The following is a 22,840-nucleotide window of genomic DNA, read 5'->3' on the forward strand; positions in this document are numbered from 1 at the left end:
TACAGTTCCGCCTGTGGTGTTAGCTTGAATGACCTACCTAGACTTTATGGTGAGCCATTGCCTGTCTCTGCAGGAAAGAAAGCTAATCTGCTGGACATGTGTACATATATTCCTGAAAAATACAAACAGTTTTATGAGAACCTAAAGATAAAGTGACAGTGTCATGGTCGGTCACACAAAATGTATGTTTGCAACAATACGTCTTGTGTGCCGTGAATAATTGTGTTATACAGTGGGAACTATTAATAATGTTTTGTTTAAACTGCGTGTGCAACATCGATCCTGTTTCGTTATATTCTTGTGTGAAACGAAAATGTGAACGTTTATCACTGCAAACCCTTCTTTTGTAACAATGTTTCCACCTTCAGTCGAACACCAAGAAGTTCCGACATTGTATAATGCAAGTTGTATTTACACCTAATCAGAATAAAACCAATAAACAGTATTAGAGGTTAAATAATATCAGTGGTATAAACGTTGTAACTCACAAAAATGTGCTCTTGTTAGACTTACAATGTTTTTGCATGGATGCCAAAAGAAAATCTGTAATATCTTGCTTTTCAGGTTGCGTACAGCCACAACTTGTACACATTAATCAGTAATGGACTCATTTCAAGTGATTGTGAATGCTATTTCTGCTGTTCGTAAACCAGTTGCATAGGTAATGGTTTTTCGCGCCTCCTGTACAATTTGTATTTTGAGTGTTACGTTTTTGCCGGCAGGTAATCAATTGTGATGGGTCATGAACCCACACTGGCAAAAGTAACTTCGCACTATGAATCACATAACAGTAGTATCACGAGTTTACAAAGCTCGAATCTTTACACGTTCATCCCATTAGCAATAAACCAGCAGATTTCTTTAAACTGCCACTTATAGATGACATCCTTCAGTTTGTCAAAAATCTGAACAATGGAAAATCCAGGATGGAATGTAACAATACGAGAGAAGGAAAGTTGCTACACACCATATAGCGGAGATGCTGGGCCGTGATAGGCACAATAAAAAGATTCACACAATCATAGCTTTCAGCCTTTAAGACCTTTGTCAGCAGTAGAGACATACATTCACGCACGCACACACTGATGCAAGCGCAACTTGAACACACATCTGAAGTATCAGAGAGCTGAAACTACACTGCGAGCAGCAGCACCAGTGCATGATGGGAGTGGCGACTGGGTGGGGTAAGGAGGAGGCTGGGGCAGGGAGGGGGAGGGGTAGTATGGTGGGGGAGTGGCAGACAGTGAAGTGTTGCAGTTTAGACGGAGGGTAGGAGTGAAGGTGCGAAGGGGGGAGGGGATAAGTAGTGGAAAGGAGAGAAATAAAAATAAAAATAATTAAAAGACTGGGTGTGGCGGTGAAATGACGGCTGTGTATGCTGCTTCGTTAGTCACTGTCCTCACCTATCCAGGCCCCTCCCTGTTCCCATTCCAGCATTACACAGCCGTCATTTCACTACCACTACCACTGCCAGTGGAACACAAATTTCATAAGAGCAGAAAAAATATTCACACACAATGTTGCACCAAACACTGGAATAACTTCAGTGGTTCATCTGTGCAGTCGAGGATATTGCTCTTGGGGTAACATTTTATACAACTCTCTTAAATTCCTGAACTAGATGAACAGGTCATTGAGCTGGGTGCTTCACTGCACAGCTATCACCTCAAATCTGAAGTAAAGAAGTACATTAGCAGCTGAAAGCTAAAATGGTCTGACAAATAAATCGAAATCCATCTTCAGTTGTGCAACAGCTTGCAATTCCTTTGAGAACTCATGATGAAACGTTTGTATTCAGTCATGTCTGGTCCACAAATGGCTGCCTTGAATCATAGGAAATTTTTCATGACATGAATTCTAAGCCGATTTTTTCACAGGATTAATTTTTGTTTAATAGCATCAGTCTTGTCTGCCACATCCATTACCAAACGATTCTCCCCTTGCATTAAGACCTTCAATGAATTCAAATAATTTTTTATGTCAACATTAAAAGATTTCATTACCACTCCACTTACTCTGAATTCAGTTTTATTCCCTAATGGCTGCCTTCATTCATAACATTCATCAGAAAACAAGTACACTGTACCATCTTTGTGGCTGATGTTGTAATTATCTTGCACTAAATGTTTTTCTAGCTCATAATTGTGAGTTGGCAAACAAAGCCCTTTGCTGGGCCTTAAAATGATACGAAAAGTAAGGCAATTTCCATTTGTCATCGAACAAATGATGTCTCCATGTTTTCTTCTCTGGAGAAGTGTGTAGACACCATAGTACTCCTAGTAGTAGTAGTAGTAGTAGTAGTAGTAGTAGTAGTTGTTGTTGTTGTTGTTGTTGTTGTGGTCTTCAGTCCTGAGACTGGTTTGATGCAGCTCTCCATGCTACTCTATCCTGTGCAAGCTTCTTCATCTCCAAGTACCTACTGCAACCTACATCCTTCTGAATCTGCTTAGTGTATTGATCTCTTGGTCTCCCTCTACGATTTTTACCCTCCACGCTGCCCTCCAATGCTAAATTTGTGATCCCTCGATGCCTCAGAACATGTCCTACCAACCGATCCCTTCTTCTAGTCAAGTTGTGCCACAAACTTCTCTTCTCCCCAATCCTATTCAATACCTCCTCATTAGTTACGTGATCTACCCACCTTATCTTCAGCATTCTTCTGTAGCACCACATTTCGAAAGCTTCTATTCTATTCTTGTCCAAACTAGTTATCGTCCATGTCTCACTTCCATACATGGCTACACTCCATACAAATACTTTCAGAAACGACTTCCTGACACTTAAATCTATATTCGATGTTAACAAATTTCTCTTCTTGAGAAACGCTTTCCTTGCCATTGACAGTCTACATTTTATATCCTTTCTACTTCGACCATCATCGGTTATTTTACTCCCTAAATAGCAAAACTCCTTTACTACTTTAAGTGTCTCATTTCCTAATCTAATTCCCTCAGCATCACCTGACTTAATTCGACTACATTCCATTATCCTCGTTTTGCTTTTGTTGATGTTCATCTTATATCCTCCTTTCAAGACACCATCCATTCTGTTCAACTGCTCTTCCAAGTCCTTTGCTGTCTCTGACAGAATTACAATGTCATCGGCGAACCTCGAAGTTTTTACTTCTTCTCCATGAATTTTAATACCTACTCCGAATTTTTCTTTGGTTTCCTTTACTGCTTGCTCAATATACAGATTGAATAACATCGGGGAGAGGCTACAACACTGTCTCACTCCCTTCCCAACCACTGCTTCCCTTTCATGTCCCTCGACTCTTATAACTGCCATCTGGTTTCTGTACAAATTGTAAATAGCCTTTCGCTCCCTGTATTTTACCCCTGCCACCTTCAGAATTTGAAAGAGAGTATTCCAGTCAACATTGTCAAAAGCTTTCTCTAAGTCTACAAATGCTAGAAACGTAGGTTTGCCTTTTCTTAATCTTTCTTCCAAGATAAGTCGTAAGGTCAGTATTGCCTCACGTGTTCCAACATTTCTACGGAATCCAAACTGATCTTCCCCGAGGTCGGCTTCTACCAGTTTTTCCATTCGTCTGTAAAGAATTCGCGTTAGTATTTTGCAGCTGTGACTTATTAAACTGATAGTTCGGTAACTTTCACATCTGTCAACACCTGCTTTCTTTGGGATTGGAATTATTATATTCTTCTTAAAGTCTGAGGGTATTTCGCCTGTCTCATACATCGTGCTCACCAGATGGTAGAGTTTTGTCATGACTGGCTCTCCTGAGGCCATCAGTAGTTCTAATGGAATGTTGTCTACTCCCGGGGCCTTGTTTTGACTCAGGTCTTTCAGTGCTCTGTCAAACTCTTCACGCAGTATCTTATCTCCCATTTCATCTTCATCTACATCCTCTTCCGTTTCCATAATATTGTCCTCAAGTACATCGCCCTTGTATAAACCCTCTATATACTCCTTCCACCTTTCTGCTTTCCCTTCTTTGCTTAGAACTGGGTTGCCATCTGAGCTCTTGATATTCATACAAGTGGTTCTCTTCTCTCCAAAGGTCTCTTTAATATTCCTGTAGGCAGTATCTATCTTACCCCTAGTGAGACAAGCCTCTACATCCTTACATTTGTCCTCTAGCCATCCCTGCTTAGCCATTTTGCACTTCCTGTCGATTTCATTTTTGAGACGTTTATATTCCTTTTTGCCTGCTTCATTTACTGCATTTTTATATTTTCTCCTTTCATCAATTAAATTCAATATTTCTTCTGTTACCCAAGGATTTCTATTAGCCCGTGTCTTTTTACCTACTTGATCGTCTGCTGCCTTCACCACTTCATCCCTCAGAGCTACCAATTCTTCTTCTACTGTATTTCTTTCCCCCATTCCTGTCAATTGTTCCCTAATGCTCTCCCTGAAACTCTCTACAACCTCTGGTTCTTTCAGTTTATCCAGGTCCCATCTCCTTAAATTCCCACCTTTTTGCAGTTTCTTCAGTTTCAATCTGCAGTTCATAACCAATAGATTGTGGTCAGAATCTACATCTGCCCCAGGAAATGTCTTACAATTTAAAACCTGGTTCCTAAATCTCTGTCTTACCATTATATAATCTATCTGAAACCTGTCAGTATCTCCAGGCTTCTTCCATGTATACAGCCTCCTTTCATGATTCTTGAACCAAGTGTTAGCTATGATTAAGTTATGCTCTGTGCAAAATTCTACAAGGCGGCTTCCTCTTTCATTCCTTCCCCCCAATCCATATTCACCTACTATGTTTCCTTCTCTCCCTTTTCCTACTGACGAATTCCAGTCACCCATCACTATTAAATTTTCATCTCCCTTCACTACCTGAATAATTTCTTTTATCTCGTCATACATTTCATCTATTTCTTCATCATCTGCAGAGCGAGTTGGCATATAAACTTGTACTACTGTAGTAGGCATGGGCTTTGTGTCTATCTTGGCCACAATAATGCGTTCACTATGCTGTTTGTAGTAGCTAACCCGCACTCCTATTGTTTTATTCATTATTAAACCTACTCCTGCATTGCCCCTATTTGATTTTGTATTTATAACCCTGTAATCACCTGACCAAAAGTCTTGTTCCTCCTGCCACCAAACTTCACTAATTCGCACTATATCTAACTTTAACCTATCCATCTCCCTTTTTAAATTTTCTAACCTACCTGCCCGATTAAGTGATCTGACATTCCACGCTCCGATCCGTAGAACGCCAGTTTTCTTTCTCCTGATAACGACGTCCTCTTGAGTAGTCCCCGCCCGGAGATCCGAATGGGGGACTATTTTACCTCCGGAATATTTTACCCAAGAGGACGCCATCATCATTTAATCATACAGTAGAGCTGCATGTCCTCGGGAAAAATTACGGCTGTAGTTTCCCCTTGCTTTCAGCCGTTCGCAGTACCAGCACAGGAAGGCCGTTTTGGTTAATGTTACAAGGCCAGATCAGTCAATCATCCAGACTGTTGCCCCTGCAACTACTGAAAAGGCTGCTGCCCCTAGTAGTAGTAGTAGTAGTAGTAGAGGGGTTTTTGGGCGCACGACAGCAAGGTCTTCAGCGCCCGTTCAGTAACAGTGAGACGGGTGTCAAGAAAAATCCCAGAACAGGAATATAAAACGGAACATAAAACACTGGTAACAATCGTTGAAAAATATGTGCTCACCCACACCGAAGAGTGGGATGAAGCAGGGTGTCAGCAGGAAAACATGGAAAACACAGGAAGAAAATGATAGAGGGAGCTAAAACAATGTAGCAGATGGAAATGGCTGGCTGACCGCAAGGAAAAAAGGGGAGGAGTCAGCCACCCTGCAATACACTAAAACCTCCAGCCTAAAAGTTTAGGCCAGAGTCCAGACACATCTCAAAACTTAAAAACCCTAGACACACACATCTCATCATTAGCTAAAACAGAAGGCAGATCCCCATCAACTTGTGCTTCTGCCCTTGCATCACGGTATAAAATGCAGTCTGTTAAAATGTGCCGGACAGAGATGTGCACACCACAAGCATCACAAAACGGAGGATCCTCCTGCCATAATAAAAAGCTATGTGTGAGAGGACAGTGCCCGATCCGAAGACGTGTGAGGGCCACCTCTTCCCGCCTGAGCAACCGGCAGGAGGAACGCCACAGCCGAGTGGTTGACTTTGCCAACCGCAGTTTATTGGCCAGCACCGCCAGCCATTCATCCATCCACAACTTCTTGCACTTCCTGTGGAGTGTAGCGATGACTGACTGCAAGGGGATAGGACACTGGACCACATCCTGCTCTCTGCAGACCTCCTTGGCAGCCCGATCGGCCTGTTCATTGCCCCATATGCCAACATGACCAGGCACCCAGCAGAAGGATACCTCTTTACCCCGCCGTTGAAGCAAGTACAGTTGGTCATATATCAGCTGGACCATCTCCTCAGTCGGATATAGGTTCTGCAGTGATTGGAAGGCACTAAGAGAATCGGAGCAGAGAAGAAATCGATCGCCCCGAACACGATGCATCTGCTCCAGTGCCTTCAGGATCGCGTGGAGCTCCGCTGAGAAAACAGTATATTCAGCAGGGAGGCGAATCCGGGTAACATGATCAGGGAACACCACAGAACAGCCAAGGAAATTCTCCTGTTTGGAGCCATCAGTGTAAACGACAGTGAAACTGTGATGCACATCTAAAATGTTAAAAAACAGAGATTGGAATGTAAAATCTGGTGTGCCATCTTTCTTAAAATTAGTCAAATCTAAAATAAGTTTGGGTCTCCGGAGGAGCCAAGGTGGAGATGTAAAACACGAAGACCAGCCATAGACATTGCGGAGAGGCAATCCTGTGCGCGAATCCCATAGGGCTGCGTCGCACGTTGCCGGTTATGAAATAATCGTGCCAGAGGAGGCTGAGCATCGGTATGGTATGCGGGGGTGTATGGTGTGGACAAAGTTTTATACGCCTGGTGTACCGTAAGTAGCCGTCGCCGCATATGAAGCGGCGGTTCACCAGCCTCTGCACAGAGGCTTTGTATGGGGCTAGTTTGGAATGCCCCAGTGGCCAACTGAAGCCCTTCATGGTGCACAACGTCCAAAATCTTTAAGTAAGAAGGCCTCGCAGACCCATACACCGTGCACCCATAATCGAGCCGAGATCGCACAAACGCCCTGTAAAACTGGAGCAGACAAGTCCTGTCAGCTCCCCATGTACTGTGGCTAAGACATTTTAAAATACTTAAAGCCTGAAGCGACTGCCGTTTGACGTCTTTACGATGAGGTAACCACGTGAGCTTCGAGTCAAAAATGAGCCCCATAAATCTCACCGTGTCGTTAAAAGTAAGAATAGTGTCCCTCATCCTCAAATCAGGAAAGGTTAAAATCGAACGAGAACTGTTAAAAAGAACACATACAGACTTCTCGGTGGAAAACTTAAAACCACTCGTCTGCGCCCAGTCATCCAAACGTCTAATAGTAAGTTGCAACTGACGCGTTGTCGTTGCAAGGCTTGAAGACAAGCAAAACAAAGAGAAATCATCCACAAACAAAGAACACGGGGCAGGACTTTTCACTATGGACGTAAAGCTATTAATAGCGATGGCAAAGAGAGTCACACTCAAAACGCTACCCTGAGGGACACCGTTCTCCTGCTCAAAGCGATCAGACAGGACGTCACCAATTCGGTATCTAAAATATCGTGGTGAGAGGAAAGACTGGATAAAAAGAGGAAGAGAACCATGAAAACCCCATTTTTGAAGTTGCTCCAGGATGAGACACCTCCAAGTGGTATCGTAGGCCTTCTCGATGTCGAAAAATACACCTAGAAGGTGATGACTGCGTAGGAAAGCTTATTGTATAGCCGCCTCCAGGAGGGCAAGGTTATCTAAGGTGGAACGAAACTGCCTGAACCCACACTGAAAGTGACTAAGGAGTTACCGGGATTCTAACATCCAGACAAGGCGGCGGTTGACCATCCGCTCCAAGGTCTTCCCCATGCAACTAGCGAGGGCAGCACTACGGTAGCTACTCGGGCTCGTGCGGTCTTTCCCAGGTTTTAAAAAAGGAATTAAAACTGCCTCACGCCACGCGTCAGGAAAGTGACCCGATGCCCAAATGGCATTAAAAAGTGTGAGGAGGATTTCTTTGTTGCGCATTGTGAGGTGCCATAGCATACTGTAATGGATCCTGTCATGACCAGGGGATGTGTCACGAGCTCCAGACAACGCAGAATCCAGCTCCCACATAGAAAATTGGCAGTTGTAAACTTCATGAGAGGTGGACTGGAAGTCCAGACTACATCTCTCAGCAACGGCTCTATGGCACTGGAAACCTGGATCCTGACTGGTTGTTGCAGTAACTGTGGCAAAATACACTGCCATAGTCTGGGCAATGTCTCGCGGATCCGTGTGTAGAGTGCCGTTATTCATTACAGCAGCTATGGGGCACCTCCCTCCTCTGCCAGAAATTCTCCTGACGGTCTCCCACACAATGGAACTTTTGGTGGAACGATTAATGGTGTTCAGGAACTGTTGCCACGACCTCTTCTTGCTCTCATGAATAATGCGGCGACATCTTGCCCTCGCCACCCGAAAGGCTGCAAGATTCTCAGCAGTCGGCCGACACTTATACCGACGCAGAGCTGCACGCCTGGTCCTGATTGCAGAGCGGCATTCGGCACTCCACCAAGGCACAGGTGGCCTCTTCCGGTAGCCTGTGGACTGTGGAATGGATGCTGCAGCGGTGTGGTGGACTGTTTTGGTAATATGATCCACCCACACCTCAACATTCGCACAGTGTTCGAATTGGGCCAACTGGCTATAAAGTGTCCAGTCAGCTCCACTGAGCACCCATCGTGGTGGTCTCCTTTCGGGGCCCACGCCATCTGGCAGGTGAATCCAGATTGGGAAATGATCACTGCCATGCAAGTCAGCGACCACTTCCCAGTGAGCACTGGCGGCAAGAGCTGGAGAGCAAAGCGAGAGATCAATGGCAGAGAACAACCCAGTCGCTGTGCAGAAATGAGTACTCTGTCCTCCATTGGGCAAGTAGGCACAGGATGACAGGAGAAGCCTCTCAATTGCTCTACCCCTGGGGCAGGTAATTGCAGAGCCCCAAAGCACACTGTAGGCATTAAAATCACCACAAATAATGAATGGCTGGGGGAGCTGTGTAAGAAGGTCGGTGAGGGCCGCTTCATCAAGTGCATCATGTTGGGGCAAGTAAAGCGAACATACAGTCAATGGATGACGCATGTGCACGGACACAGCGACGGCCTGTAAAGTCGTCGTAAGTGACAGAGGCGAGGAGTGGTAGTCCGTCCTGACGAAAATACCTACGCCGCCTCTAGCTCTCTCCCCACGCAGGTCGTCCTTTTTGTGGAGTGTATAGCCTCGTATCTCAGGGGAGTATGATGGATGGAAATACGTCTCCTGGAGACGTAGACACAGTGGTCTACCCTGAGAGAGTAGACGAAGTTCCTCCACATGCGTCCTGAACCCTTGCAAGTTCCACTGAAGTACGGGAGCCAGCTATGTTGCGGGTAGCACCTTCATCCTGTCTCTCCGACGGGGCGGAGAGACCGCAGCAGGTGGAGGGGCAGGCGTGGGATGAGATGATTGCCCCACGCATACATCGTATTCCATCAACTCTGGGGAAGAGTCAGATGAAGCCTCACGTTAAACAACATCCGCATGGTCAGATGGTTTACCACAGGATTTGACTCGCTGTTGCTGCTGTACAGGAGCTTTCTGTGGTTTGGTGGGCTTTGGGGGAGCTGATGTGGGAGTGGTAGCTGGCGCACTGGGCTTGGGAACAGCCTCAGCTGTTGGAGGCGCCAGGGGCTGGCCCAAGTTTACCACTGTACCTTTGTCTGTCGTTCGAGTAGGGGCTACAGGCTCTGAAACACTGGCTGCGTTGCAAGTGCACTGACAGCTGCAGGTGTTAGTGCCAACACTCACCACCTCGGTCTGTGTTGAGGCATCAACTTTTGGAGTAGGCTTCTGAACCAGGGATGCAAAAGATGTAGCAAATGTGGGAGGTTGCATCGACTTCTAGATCTTCTTGGCTTCATCATAGGGGATCCGCTTGGTTGTTTTTATTTCCTGGACTTTGCGTTCCTCTAAAAATATTCGGCAGTCCCTACTCCAAACAGGGTGGTTCCCAGAGCAATTAATACATTTAGCTGGAGACCAGCAACCAACTCCTTCATGAGCAGCCTTACCACAGTTTCCACAAGTCGCTTCGCCTTTACATCCTAAGGTGGTATGCCCAAAACGCTGGCATTTAAAACAGCGCATTGGGGTCGGGAAATAAGGCCTCACACTAAGGCGAAGGAAGACAGCTTTAACATGTTCAGGAAGTTTTGTGCTACTGAAGGTCAGAATAAAGGAGTCGGATTTGACAAGATTGCCATCAACTCTCTTCATGATGTGTTGACATCAACGATACCTTCCGGAGCCCACTCACATTGCAGTTCTTCCTTGGGAATGTCAACTAGATCCCGGCATGTCACAACACCTTTGCTGTAGTTCAAGGTGCTGTGCAGTTCAGTGTCTATGGCATACTCTCCAAGGCATTTAGCAGATTGGAGGTTAGTTGCTTGCTGGGAAGTGGAAGTTTCCACTAACAAGGTCCCATTACGTAAGCGCTTCACCGATTTTAAGGAGCCACAGATTCACTCCAATCCCTTTTGTATATAGAAGGGCGAAGCCTTCTCGAAACTACTTTCCTTCCGTTTCACAATGAGAAACACATTCGGATTACCAGAATGCATTCTGTTACCTAAGACTGAACTTGTCAAAGAAGTGCCGGAGTCAGGGGGACTGACTGCACGAGCCCTCTTAAGAGACTAGGCGTTAGAACCTTCCAGCGGCCAACCCTTTCCGCTGGGAGGAAGAAAAGAGGATTTCGAAGGATCCATCTCGGTCCCATGAGCAGCTAGGGAACTACAAGTCCACCTAGACAGACCCCCGTGTGCCTAGGTAAGCCTTATACAACTGAGGTGCGGCAGGTTCCCCAGAGGTTGCCCGCTAACGACTGTTCCACCTCAACAGCCATGCATCTCATCAGCGCGCAGCACACCTTGAGATTGAGGGGTTGTTTATAGAGGTTTATTCCATCCTCGCGATCCGGGCGGTCAAGCCAAGATCCCCACTCCCTGAGACACACAACATTCCACCGCCGCGCCGCACGGTGGTCGTTGAAGTATGCCCAGAGCTTACGGTGACAGAGGACTGGCGGCGCTTACCAGTCCCCAGCTCAGGAACCCCGGGGTCGCCAAGCCCGTACCCAGCAAATGAATGCTGAGCCCCTGGAGGCCATAGTACTCCTAATGCAGAGGCAAAATCTAATTTGATGCAAGAAGTATTTCAGCAAACTGCTTGCTCTAGTGGCCTCTGGATGCACCTTCACTGTCCTCTTCTTCCTCGCCCCTCAGTCCTACTCACCACTGCACTCTGAGCACTACGCAGCAGTGTGGTCAGAGCACTCATGGAATGCTGTACGGCCAGGCCTGCATTACACGATGTGCAGACAGTAGGCACTGTTGAAAACCTAAATCATTTCACCGAAATTACTTGAGTGTTGTGATAAGTGTCTTAGTTATACAGATGCTGCATCATGGAGGACTGCCCCATGGCGGTTGAGACTGGAAGGAGGGCCCACGCTCAAGTCCCGGTGTGATCAGTCAGCCTGCACCTCGCACACTGTACGGACATCTCTTGGGCAAGGGCAACCACAGCATATTGTGGCCAGTAACAGGTTCCAAGTAGAATCAGATGGCAGCAACTGCCTCTGTTAACAAGGCCATCATTGATCCTAATTCTGTCCTTTATTATACTGTCCCAAAATCCACTGGTTCTCCACACCACTCTCGTCTATTAAAAATAGACATGCAAGCTTTCTATTAAGCTACGTTCAGTGATCAATGATTTATCTTTCTGATCCAAGTAAATGTACACTGTTTGCTCCAAGCAGTGCTACTAAATGTGATGTTCTTTCTGCCTGAGGTACTGCAAAACGTACTCACATTGAATGCTATAAACAGCAGTTGTGCAGTCCCACTGGATACTTGAACGAGCCAATTCGATCATTAATCTTATGTGATGGTCAGAAGATTGTTTTAAAATAATATTTATTAACATCCTATTGATCTTCGAAGTTGGTTGTCCCTCTTATGACAGAAATACCAGTCACTTGTCTTTTTCTGTGATGTTTTGGAGCTGCACATTGCATGCATTGTCTGCTTAATTTATGAACCACTGAAGCCATTCCTCTATTGTATGCATTGTTTGCTTAATTTATGAACCACTGAAGCCATTCTCTGGAAGACTTCCCTCAAATGTTTCAGTTCAGCAGGTAGGCTTTTTGATCCCTTATGCTGGGGCATAATGGACTAGAAAGTCTACCTACCAAACTGAATGAGAGTCTTCAGAACAGTGAGTCTTTTGACTGGGAGGTGGCATTTAGATGCCTACAAATACAGGAAAGTGTGCATTAGCTTTCTATTTAGAGAAGGACCTAATATGCCATCTTGCTTCCTCTATACCCAATTGTCCAGGAATGAGAGAAAGCCATCTTTCTCCACACGAACTAAAACCACACAGAGTGTGACAGTGGTTGGCCGACCATAGAAATAAAAAAGGAAAAGCCAACCACTTAGAAACACATTAAAAGATCAGTTTAAAATCATAGGCCAAAGGCCAGAATCAACACAAAAAATAAAATAAAACAGAAACACTCAGATGAAAGAATAAAAACTCCCTGCCCTAATAAAACGTAAAACTAAGGCAGCCATAACAGGGTCATCAGATAAAACGGCAGGGAGCGTATCAGGCAGCGCAAATGTCTGCCTGACCACAGCTAAAAGGGGGCAGGCCAACAGAATGTGGGCCAACGTCAAAGCCGCCCCGCAGCGACATACAGGAGGGTCCTCCCGGCGCAGTAAATAACTGTGTGTTAGCCGGGAGTGGCCAATGCGGAGCCGACAAAGGACGACTGAGTCCCTGTGGTTGGCTCGCATGGAGGAGCGCCACACAGTCGTCGTCTCCTTAATGGCACGGAGTTTATTGGGTGTAATCCGATCGCGCCATTCAGCGTCCCAAAGCGCAAAAACTTTTCGGCGGAGGACTGCCCGCAAATCAGCCTCTGGGAGGCCAACAGCCAGAGATGGTTTACTCGTGGCCTCTTTCGCCAGGCGGTCAACATGTTCATTGCCCGGGATACAGACATGACCGGGGGTCCACACAAAGACCACAGAGCGGCCGCAACGCGCAAGAGTATGCGGGGACTCATGGATAGCCATCACCAGACGAGAACGAGGAAAACACTGGTCGAGAGCTCGCAAACCGCTCAGGGAATCGCTACAGATAACGAAGGACTCACCTGAGCAGGAGCGGATATACTCTAGGGCTCGAAAGATGGCGACTAGCTCAGCAGTGTAAACGCTGCAGCCAGCCGCCAAGGACCGTTGTTCGGAATGGTCCCCTAGAGTTAGCGCATACCTGACCCCGACCAGCAACCATCGAACCGTCGGTGTAAACAATTCCAGAGCCCTGATACGTGGCCAGGATGGAATAAAAGCGGCGGCGGAAGGCCTCTGGAGGGACCGAGTCCTTCGAGCCCTGTGCCAAGTCGAGCCGAAGGCAAGGGCGAGGAACACACCACGGGGGTGTACGCAGAGGCGCCCAGAAAGGAGGTGGAACAGGGAAAAACCCAAGCCCGCAGAGAAGCTCCTTGACGCGTACGGCGATCGGACAACCCGACCGGGGCCGACGGTCTGGCAGATGGACGACTGACTGCGGGAACAGGACACGATAATTTGGATGCCCGGGCAGGCTTAGAACATGGGCAGCATAAGCGGCCAGCAAACGTTGGCGCCGGAACCGCAGTGGAGGTACACCTGCCTCCACTAGTACGCTGTCCACAGGGCTGGTGCGGAAAGCACCAGTGGCAAGGCGTATCCTGCTGTGGAGAATTGGGTCCAGCACCCGTAACGCAGATGGGGATGCTGAGCCATAAGCCAGGCTCCCATAATCCAGACGGGACTGGATTAACGCCTGGTAGAGCTGCAACAGGGTAGAGCGGTCGGCGCCCCAGCGGGTGTGGCTCAAGCATCTCAGAGCGTTTAGATGCCGCCAACACGTCTGTTTAAGCTGCCGGATATGAGGCAGCCAAGTCAACCGGGCATCGAAAACCACCCCCAAAAACCTGTGGGTCTCCACCACAGCAAGGAGTTCGTCGCCAAGATAAAGCCGCGGCTCAGGATGGACTGTTCGGCGCCGGCAGAAATGCATAACGCGGGTCTTGGCTGCCGAAAACTGAAACCCATGCGCTACAGCCCAAGACTGCGCCTTACGGATAGCGCCCTGTAGCTGACGTTCAACAGCTGCAATGCCAGTAGAGCTGTAATAAAGGCAGAAGTCGTCAGCATACAGGGAAGCAGAGACAGAATTTCCCACGGCCGCAGCGAGCCCGTTAATGGCTATTAAAAACAGGCAGACACTTAAAACAGAACCCTGTGGCACACTGTTCTCCTGGACGTGGGTGGAACTATAGGAGGCTGCGACTTGCACGCGGAAGGTACGATACGACAGGAAATTGCGGATAAAGAGCGGCAGAGGGCCCCGAAGACCCCATCCATGAAGCGTAGAAAGGATGTGATGACGCCATGTCGTATCGTACGCCTTCCGCATGTCGAAAAAGACAGCGACCAGGTGCTGACGGCGGGCAAAGGCAGTACGGATGACCGACTCCAGGCTCACCAGATTGTCGGCGACGGAGCGGCCTTTCCGGAACCCACCCTGAGACGGAGCCAGAAGACCCCGAGACTCCAGTACCCAATTTAAGCGCCGGCTCACCATCCGTTCGAGAAGCTTACAAAGAACGTTGGTGAGGCTAATGGGGCGGTAGCTGTCCACCTCCAGAGGGGTCTTTCCAGGTTTCAAAACGGGGATGACAACGCCTTCCCGCCATTGTGACGGAAACACCCCCTCGACCCAAAGACGGTTGTAAAGATCGAGAAGGCGCCGCTGGCAGTCCACTGAAAGGTGTTTCAGCATCTGACAGTGGATGCCATCTGGCCCAGGAGCGGTATCAGGGCAAGCAGCTAGGGCACTGCGAAATTCCCACTCACTGAATGGAGCATTGTAAGATTCTGGGTGGTTGGTGCGAAACGAAATGCTCCGACGTTCCATCCGCTCTTTAATGGAGCAGAAGGCCTGGGGGTAATTCGCAGAAGCGGAACTCATAGCAAAATGCTCTGCTAAGCGATTGGCAATGACGTCGGAGTCAGTACAAACTGCTCCATTCAGTGACAGTGCAGGGACGCTGGCAGGGGTCCGATAGCCGTAGACGCGTCGAATCTTGGCCCAGACCTGCGAAGGAGTGACATGGAGGCCAATGGTGGACACATACCGCTCCCAGCACTCCTTCTTGCCTTGGCAGATAAGGAGGCGGGCCCGCGCACGCAGCCGTTTGAAGGCGATAAGGTGGTCTAAGGAGGGATGTCGCTTGTGACGCTGGAGCGCCCGCCGGCGATCTTTAATCGCTTCAGCGATCTCAGGCGACCACCAAGGCACAGCCTTCCGCCGAGGGGACCCAGAAGAACGGGGAATGGCAGATTCGGCGGCAGTAACGATGCCGGTGGTGACCGATTGAACCACCGCATCAACGCCGTCATTAGAGAGAGACTCAAGAGCGGCAGTGGAGGAGAACAAGTCCCAGTCAGCCTTATTCATAGCCCATCTGCTAGGGCGCCCAGAAGAGTGACGCTGTGGTAGTGACAGAAAGATCGGAAAGTGGTCACTACCACACAGGTTGTCATGCACACACCATTGGACAGACGGTAAGAGGCTAGGGCTACATATTGAAAGGTATATGGTCTCCGGCTAATTCCTAAAATAAGTCCATATATACGTTGGCAATGCCAGGTGCCAAAGGAGACCCCATGCCACTCTATCCATCTGCTCATAAAAAATGTCTGCCACACTGAAAGTAAGTAGGTAGGTAGGTAGGTAGGTAAGTAAGTAAATAAGTAGTAGTAATGACAGATTGTGATACATTCCCCAAGTATCACCATCTGAGGCTCTAAATGTTTTGCCAGCAATGCTACACGATTTTTTGGAGGGCACTCTGGTGAATAATGACTTTACATCAAAGCTTATCAGCAGTTCATCTTTCTTGAGACTGACCTCCCTCAGCAATTTTACAAATTCGTCCACATTTTTCACACAGCGTTTCAATAATTGTGGCAGATATTTCGCGAGTCATATGCCAGTGAGCTGACTGTGTTTGCAACTGGACACAAGGGAATTTTTTCTTTATGTACTACCAGAAGTCCATAAAAGTGAGGAGGTGCTGGAACCTCAGGTTGTAGCTGTAGTTCTTTTATAGATTCCAGTTGCAAATCAGTATCCTCCTCCTCCTCTTCATCTTCATTATATTAAATAAATAATGGAACTCCAGTTGTAAATTCTGAAGACCCTAACACACTTAGCCTATGTTTAGATAACAAAGAGTTCACTCCAGCCTTATGCGAATTTCAGCAATAAGTTTAAACAAATTTGGATGATATAGGTGGAGGACACTTATTTTGGATTTTGACTTGACATTTCACAGTTTCTGGAAAAAAACACTTCCACAGAATTTGTTGTTTTTATATTTTCAGCTAAATTTAGTCCCAATTTATAGCTTACAATTGCAAGATTTCCCTTATGAGCAATATTGTTGTAATCACAGCTACTCTATAATATGAAAACATGAAACGTGAAGTTCAATAACATTCAAGCAGACTTTACAGTGAAAAGAATAAATAAATCAATCACAAATAGTGACAACGCCTATATGAGGGGCGTTTGAAAAGTCCATGCAAAAATAAAAACTACTTACACGTTTGTCGAAAAATAAAAAAGGTTTACCCTAGAGTCTCCTTTTAGACTTATACACTTCATCCAACGCTGTTCTGATCTGTTGATCTCTTCCGAATAATAGGAATTGTCCAAGTCTGCAAAACAGTTATTAGTTGATGCAATCACCTCCTCGTTTGAATAAAATCTTTGTGCCGGCAGCCATTTCTTCAAATTGGGGAACAAATAGTAGTCCGGGGGAGCCAGGTCTGGAGAATAGGATTCCAACTTGTTTCACATCCCTCCTATTTCCATTAATTTTGCGACCACAACTGCTGAGGTGTGTGCTGGTGCATTGTTGTGATGGAAAAGGACTTTTTGGCAGTCCAATCACTGGTGTTTTTCTTGCAGCTCAGTTTTCAAACGGTCCAATATTGATGAATAATATGCACCTGTAATAGTTTTACTCTTTTCCAGATAGTCTATGAGGATTAGACCTTGCGAATCCCAAAAGACAGTCGCCATAACCTTTCCAGCCAAAGGAATGGTCTTCGCCTTTTTTGGTGCAGATTCTTCCTTGGTAACGCATTGTTTAGATTGCTGTTTGGTCTCAGGAGTATAGTAATGTATCCAAGTCCTGCGGATTCTTCCTGAACAGGTGCAGACCATCGTTGCAAACACTTCACACAATTCCGCTTTTGGTCAAGTGTGAGCAATCGCAGAACCCATCTTGCAGATAGCTTTATCATGTCCAAATGTTTATGCAAAGTATTATGTACCCGTTCATTCGAGATGCCCACAGCACTAGCACTCTTACGCACCTTAACTCTTCTGTCATCCATCATATCTTGGATTTTATCAATGATTTCTGGAGTCTTAACCTCCACAGGACATCCAGAACGTTCAGCATCACTTGTGCCCATATGGCCACTGTGAAAATTTTGAAACCACTTATAAACTGTTCTAATCAAAGGTGCAGAGTCACTGTAACCTATATCAAGCTTCTTTTTAGTCTCCTGAGGCATTTTGCCTTTCATAAAGTAATGTTTAATCACCACACAAAATTCGTTTTTGTCCACTCGACTTCCTTGATTCACACGAATACCAAACACAAGAAAAAAAAGAAAAGAGACCAATATGTCCAAAATTTGGTGTGTGTTCTTTCCAAAGATGCCACTAACTAAACATGACCTCGATACGTGCCAGTGGTGCAATCTCTGACTTTGCACAGACTTTACAAATGCCCCTCGTAGAAGCCACGAAAGCAAGATATACAATGTGAAGATAGGAAACTTAAGTATAACTCTTAAATACTTTTATTCTACATATACCAACAAAGTAGCATTACTCACCAAATGCAAGGCCAAAAATAACAACACTCAGTTCCATTGCTAACAGGAAGAATCTCACAATTATCCACAGAACTTTATCTGTGTAATCACCAACAGAGACGGAGGCATTTACTGTCATGGAAACCACACAACGAATTAAACTGATGACCACATTTACCAAAACCTGTGAAAAGTTAACATACAGTGCTTAAGTATGTATATAATAAACAATGATATGCTTTCATTCACACAAAGCAGGATATAAAACAACAACAACAACAACAACAACAACAACAACAATAATAATAATAATAATGATGACAATTATTGAAGTGTGTAACTGCTAATATCCTCAATTTGCATATGAAAGAATCACTGTGCTTTTAAGATAAATTTAATTCTGAATGAAAGGTGCAGAGAAGTGAAAATGAAATTAACTGAACTGCCAGCATTGATAGTCATATGTCCCTTGCTGTCTTCTTGGGAATTACAAAGAGGACATATCCGAGTCCAGTGAGCTGGCACCCCATTGCCACGGTCCGCATGATGATCTTAGCATGAACTATAGCTTTGATTGGACATTAGTGTACAATACAAAGTCATGCTCAGATATTTCCACTATGTACAGTTCCCTGTCATGTGATCAACTTCTCTGATGTTGAAGCAGAAAGGTCAGACCTGTGTCTTACTAGAGTTCAGTTTCATATGGTTTTCTTCACAGTGGAGGGAGAGTACATCTACACACTATGTCATTTTCTGTCTTGACTGCAATGCTCATGCCTTGAAGTGAATTGCTTAGTGGAATTTGATATTAGATGGTCGCTTGTGCACATATCATATTGCCCTGTTTCCGAGGAGCTTCCTTACTGTAATCCATTCTTCTGGTTCCTACCAACAAAAATGAACATGGAATTTTCTGCTATGATGGAAGGTGTCAACTAGGGATGTCGCGTAGCACTCTCTCATCAGGATGTACAGTTCAAACAGCACTATATTGTGGCTGACACTGTTATATGTGGCTTTTGTGTTAATGAAGGCCACTTCAATAATCTCCTTTTTAATGTAATGGCTTCTTTATTTGCAGGTTTCTCCATTATGACTGATAATCTTCATGCTATACCACTGTTTACAGTTCCACTACTCTGAATAAATCTGAACAGTTGTTCTAATCATATTCATTAGGTTTTGCAACAGACTGGACATTGCCCAGTTCGGCAGACAGATATACCCAGACAGAAATATCTAAGGTTAGTTGTGGATGCAAATTTTGAACTTTACACTGAGGTGACCAATGCGATATGTACATAGACAGATGGCACTAGTTTCACATATATAAGGTCTAAAATGTCAGTGCAATGGCGGAGCTGTCATCTGTGCTCAGCTGGTTCATGTGATTTTTATGGCCACATGACAGGAATTAACAGACTTTGAATGTGGAATGATAGTTGGAGCTAGACGTATGGGGCATTCCAATTCAGGAATTGTTATGGCATTCAATATTCCGAGATCCACAATAGCAAGAGTGTGCAGAGAATACAAAAATTCAGGCATACCTCTCAACACAGATAACATAGTGACTGACAGCCTTCACTTAACGATTGACAGCAGTGGGGTTTGTGTAGAGTCGTCAGTACTAACAGAGCAGCAACACTGCTTGAAATAACTGCAGAAATCAATGTGGGATGTACAACTTATGTATCTGTTAGGACAGTGTAATGAAATTTGGTGTTAATGGGCTATGACAGTGGACGACTGAAACTAATGCCTTTGCTAACAGCACGACACTGCCTACTGTGCCTCGCCTGCGCACGTGACCATATTGAATGGACCCTAGATGACGAATACAGTGGCCTAGATGAGTTCCAATTTCAAATGGTACGAACACATAGTTGCATTTGATTGTGGCACAGATCCTACGAAATTGAGGACACACACTGGCAATAAGGCTCTGGTGTAGTGGCTCCATACTGGTGTGGGGTTTGTTTACACGGAATGGACAGGGTCCACTGGTCTAGGTGAAATGATTGACTAGAAATGATTTTGTTCGGCCATATGGAGACCATCTGCAGCCATTCATGGAATGCATATTCTCAAACATATCACCATGCCACTAAGTTCATGACTGGTTTGAAGAACATTCTGGACAGTTTGAGTGAATGATTAGGTCACCCACATTGCCCGACATGAATTCCATCGAGCATTCATGGGACGTAATTGAGAGATCATGTTAGCGTAGAAAATTCTGCATCGGCAACACTTCTGCGATTATGGCCAGCTATAGAAGCAGCATGGCTCAATATTTCTGCAGGGGGCTTCCAACAACTTGTTGAGTCCACACCAGGCAAAAGTAGGTCGGACATGATATTATGATGTTTCCCACGACTTTTCTCATCTCAGTGTGTAAAGCAAGTTTACACAACGAGGCCAAATTTAAGGATTTAGAAGCATATTTCACTAGGAGAAGAATGGATATTGCCTTCATGAAAATTACAGAGGCCAAGGAGGAAAAGAAGTAGCTGTATGAGTATTGAGAACTCAGATGGAAAACCAGTTCTAAGCCAAGAATGGAAAGCTGAGAGATGGATGGAGTATACAGATGGTGTGCGAAAGGACTTGTAAGCAATATTACAGAATTGGATGAGGGCATGGATGAAGATGAGATGGGCAATATGATACTGTGAGAAGAATTTGATAAAACAGTGAAAGACCCAAGTTGAAACAAGTCCCTGGACTAGACAGCATTTCCTCAGAACTGGTGATAACCTTGAGGGATCCAGCCTTGACCAAACTATTCCACCTGGTGTGCAAGGTATACAAGAGGAGGGAATACCCTCAGACTCCAAGAAGACTGTAATAATTACAATTCCAAAGACACAGATACTGAGAGGTCTCCATCTTACCGAACTATAAATTTAATAAGTCATGGTTGCAATACACTGACACAAATTATTTACAGAAGAACTGAAAAACTGGTGGAAGCTGACCTCAGGGGAAGATCAGTCTGGGTTCCGGAGAAATATCGGAACATGTGAGACAACAGTGAACCTACGACTTATCTTGGGAGATAGGTTAAGGAGAGCCAAAACCAAGGTTAAGTGCATTTGTAGATATGGAAAACGCTTTTGATAATGTCAAATGGCATACTCTCTTTAAATTTCTGAAGGTAGAAGTAAAATAAAGGCTATTTACAACTTGTACAGAAACCAGATAGGAGTTATAAAGAGTCAAGGGGCACAAAAGGAAAGTACTGATTGAGAAGGGAGTGGGTCAGTGTTATAGCCTTTCCCCATCTTATTCAATCTGTGCACTGAGCAAGCAGTAAAGGAAACCAAAGAAAAATTTCAAGTAGGAACTGAAGTTCAGGGAAAAGAAATAAAAACTTTGAGGTTTGGCAATGCAATTTTAATTTTAATTCTGTCAGACAGCAAAGGACTTTGAAGAGTAGTTGGACGGAATGGACAGTGTCTTCAAAGCTGGATATAAATGAGCATCAATGAAAGCAAAACATAGATAATGGAATGTAGTCTAATTAAGGGGAGCCGGAATGATCCATCTCCTCCATGTTAATATTAGCAAATAGAAGGAACATTTTTTCTAAAACCATTAAACATATTACTCTGAAATTTGGACTACATGTTCAGTGTCTATTTCTCTACAAAGTTATAATATTATGAAATATTTACTGGTTTTTGGTTCACAATTTTTTTAAACAGATGCTTATTTTTTTCTCTAAAATTTTGCACTTTTTCTTCTATAACTCTTGAATTATACAATATTTTTTTTTACAATTTGTTACAAAAATGAAGGAAAAGAAGTAAACAATATTGTGTATAAATTTAATTGATATACTGGTAGCAGTATTTGATAAAATGTTCCTCAAAGATGAAAATTTTAAAGTTACGGGAAAGGGCTTCCAAAGTTTTTTTAATATTCCCTCCCCATATGACGGATTATCAGAATCCTCTTCTTTTTCCAGTGTTAGTTTCCTTTTCACTGGTCTTTTCTTCCCTTTTGCTGCATGTTGTAGGCTTTTGTCTCTTCTTCCTGCACCTCTTAGTCTTTCTTCATCAATTAGGTGCATTGTGGAAATGGTGGTGTGTCCTGTTTGGAAACCTAAACGTTTCAGCACATCACATTTGATAATGTTTCCTTCATGGTATGTTGCCACTGCATCATACACTCCAAAATGCAATGTTTTTATCTGTACAAACACTTTTGGGAATCCTAATCCAAACTAAATTATTTACACTTTCATCTGGATTTTGTGTTTTCGCATGTAAACACTTTTCCAATAAACTTGGCAGTGATAAATCTCTGAATATGGGCTTAATTACATCAATTACAACATTTGGCAAACTGTTTTTATGGGCATATTCCTTTCCCAATTGGTACTTACACCATAAATCATCACCTGTGGGGCACAGTGCATGTTGTGGCTGCTCATTTGTTGAGGCAGTATGTAAAAATAATGCCCATACTGCTCTCCTCCTATGCTCAATGCTTCTTTTATTTTGCCTAATTGCACACCCATAATACCTCTGCAATCTATCAATTGCTTCATTTGTCAATCTTCCTCTTCCTCCTAAGGTCTTACCATCACTAAGCTTCTGGGATCCTAATGTCTGCTGTTGTTTGTGCAAGCGAGCCCCCATGCGCTTCTGCACATGTCCAATGCACTCCTGTTTTCTAAGGTGAATTTCATTGCCATAAGGTTTGAGTT

At 44.9% G+C, this 22,840-nt stretch overlaps 1 protein-coding gene across 2 annotated transcripts in view; it reads right to left on the minus strand.

Annotated features, from left to right (window-relative positions):
- Positions 1-22,840, minus strand: part of LOC126191007 (transmembrane protein adipocyte-associated 1 homolog) — a 128,055-nt gene that overhangs the window by 61,471 nt on the left and 43,744 nt on the right. For both annotated transcript variants that reach the window (XM_049931688.1, XM_049931687.1), the window contains exon 4: positions 18,142-18,304. In XM_049931688.1, the coding sequence (XP_049787645.1) occupies positions 18,142-18,304 (163 nt within the window). The remainder of the gene's footprint in view (positions 1-18,141; positions 18,305-22,840) is intronic.

The sequence above is a fragment of the Schistocerca cancellata genome, chromosome 6 (genome assembly GCF_023864275.1).
Source record: "Schistocerca cancellata isolate TAMUIC-IGC-003103 chromosome 6, iqSchCanc2.1, whole genome shotgun sequence".
Taxonomy (NCBI): Eukaryota; Metazoa; Arthropoda; class Insecta; order Orthoptera; family Acrididae; genus Schistocerca; species Schistocerca cancellata.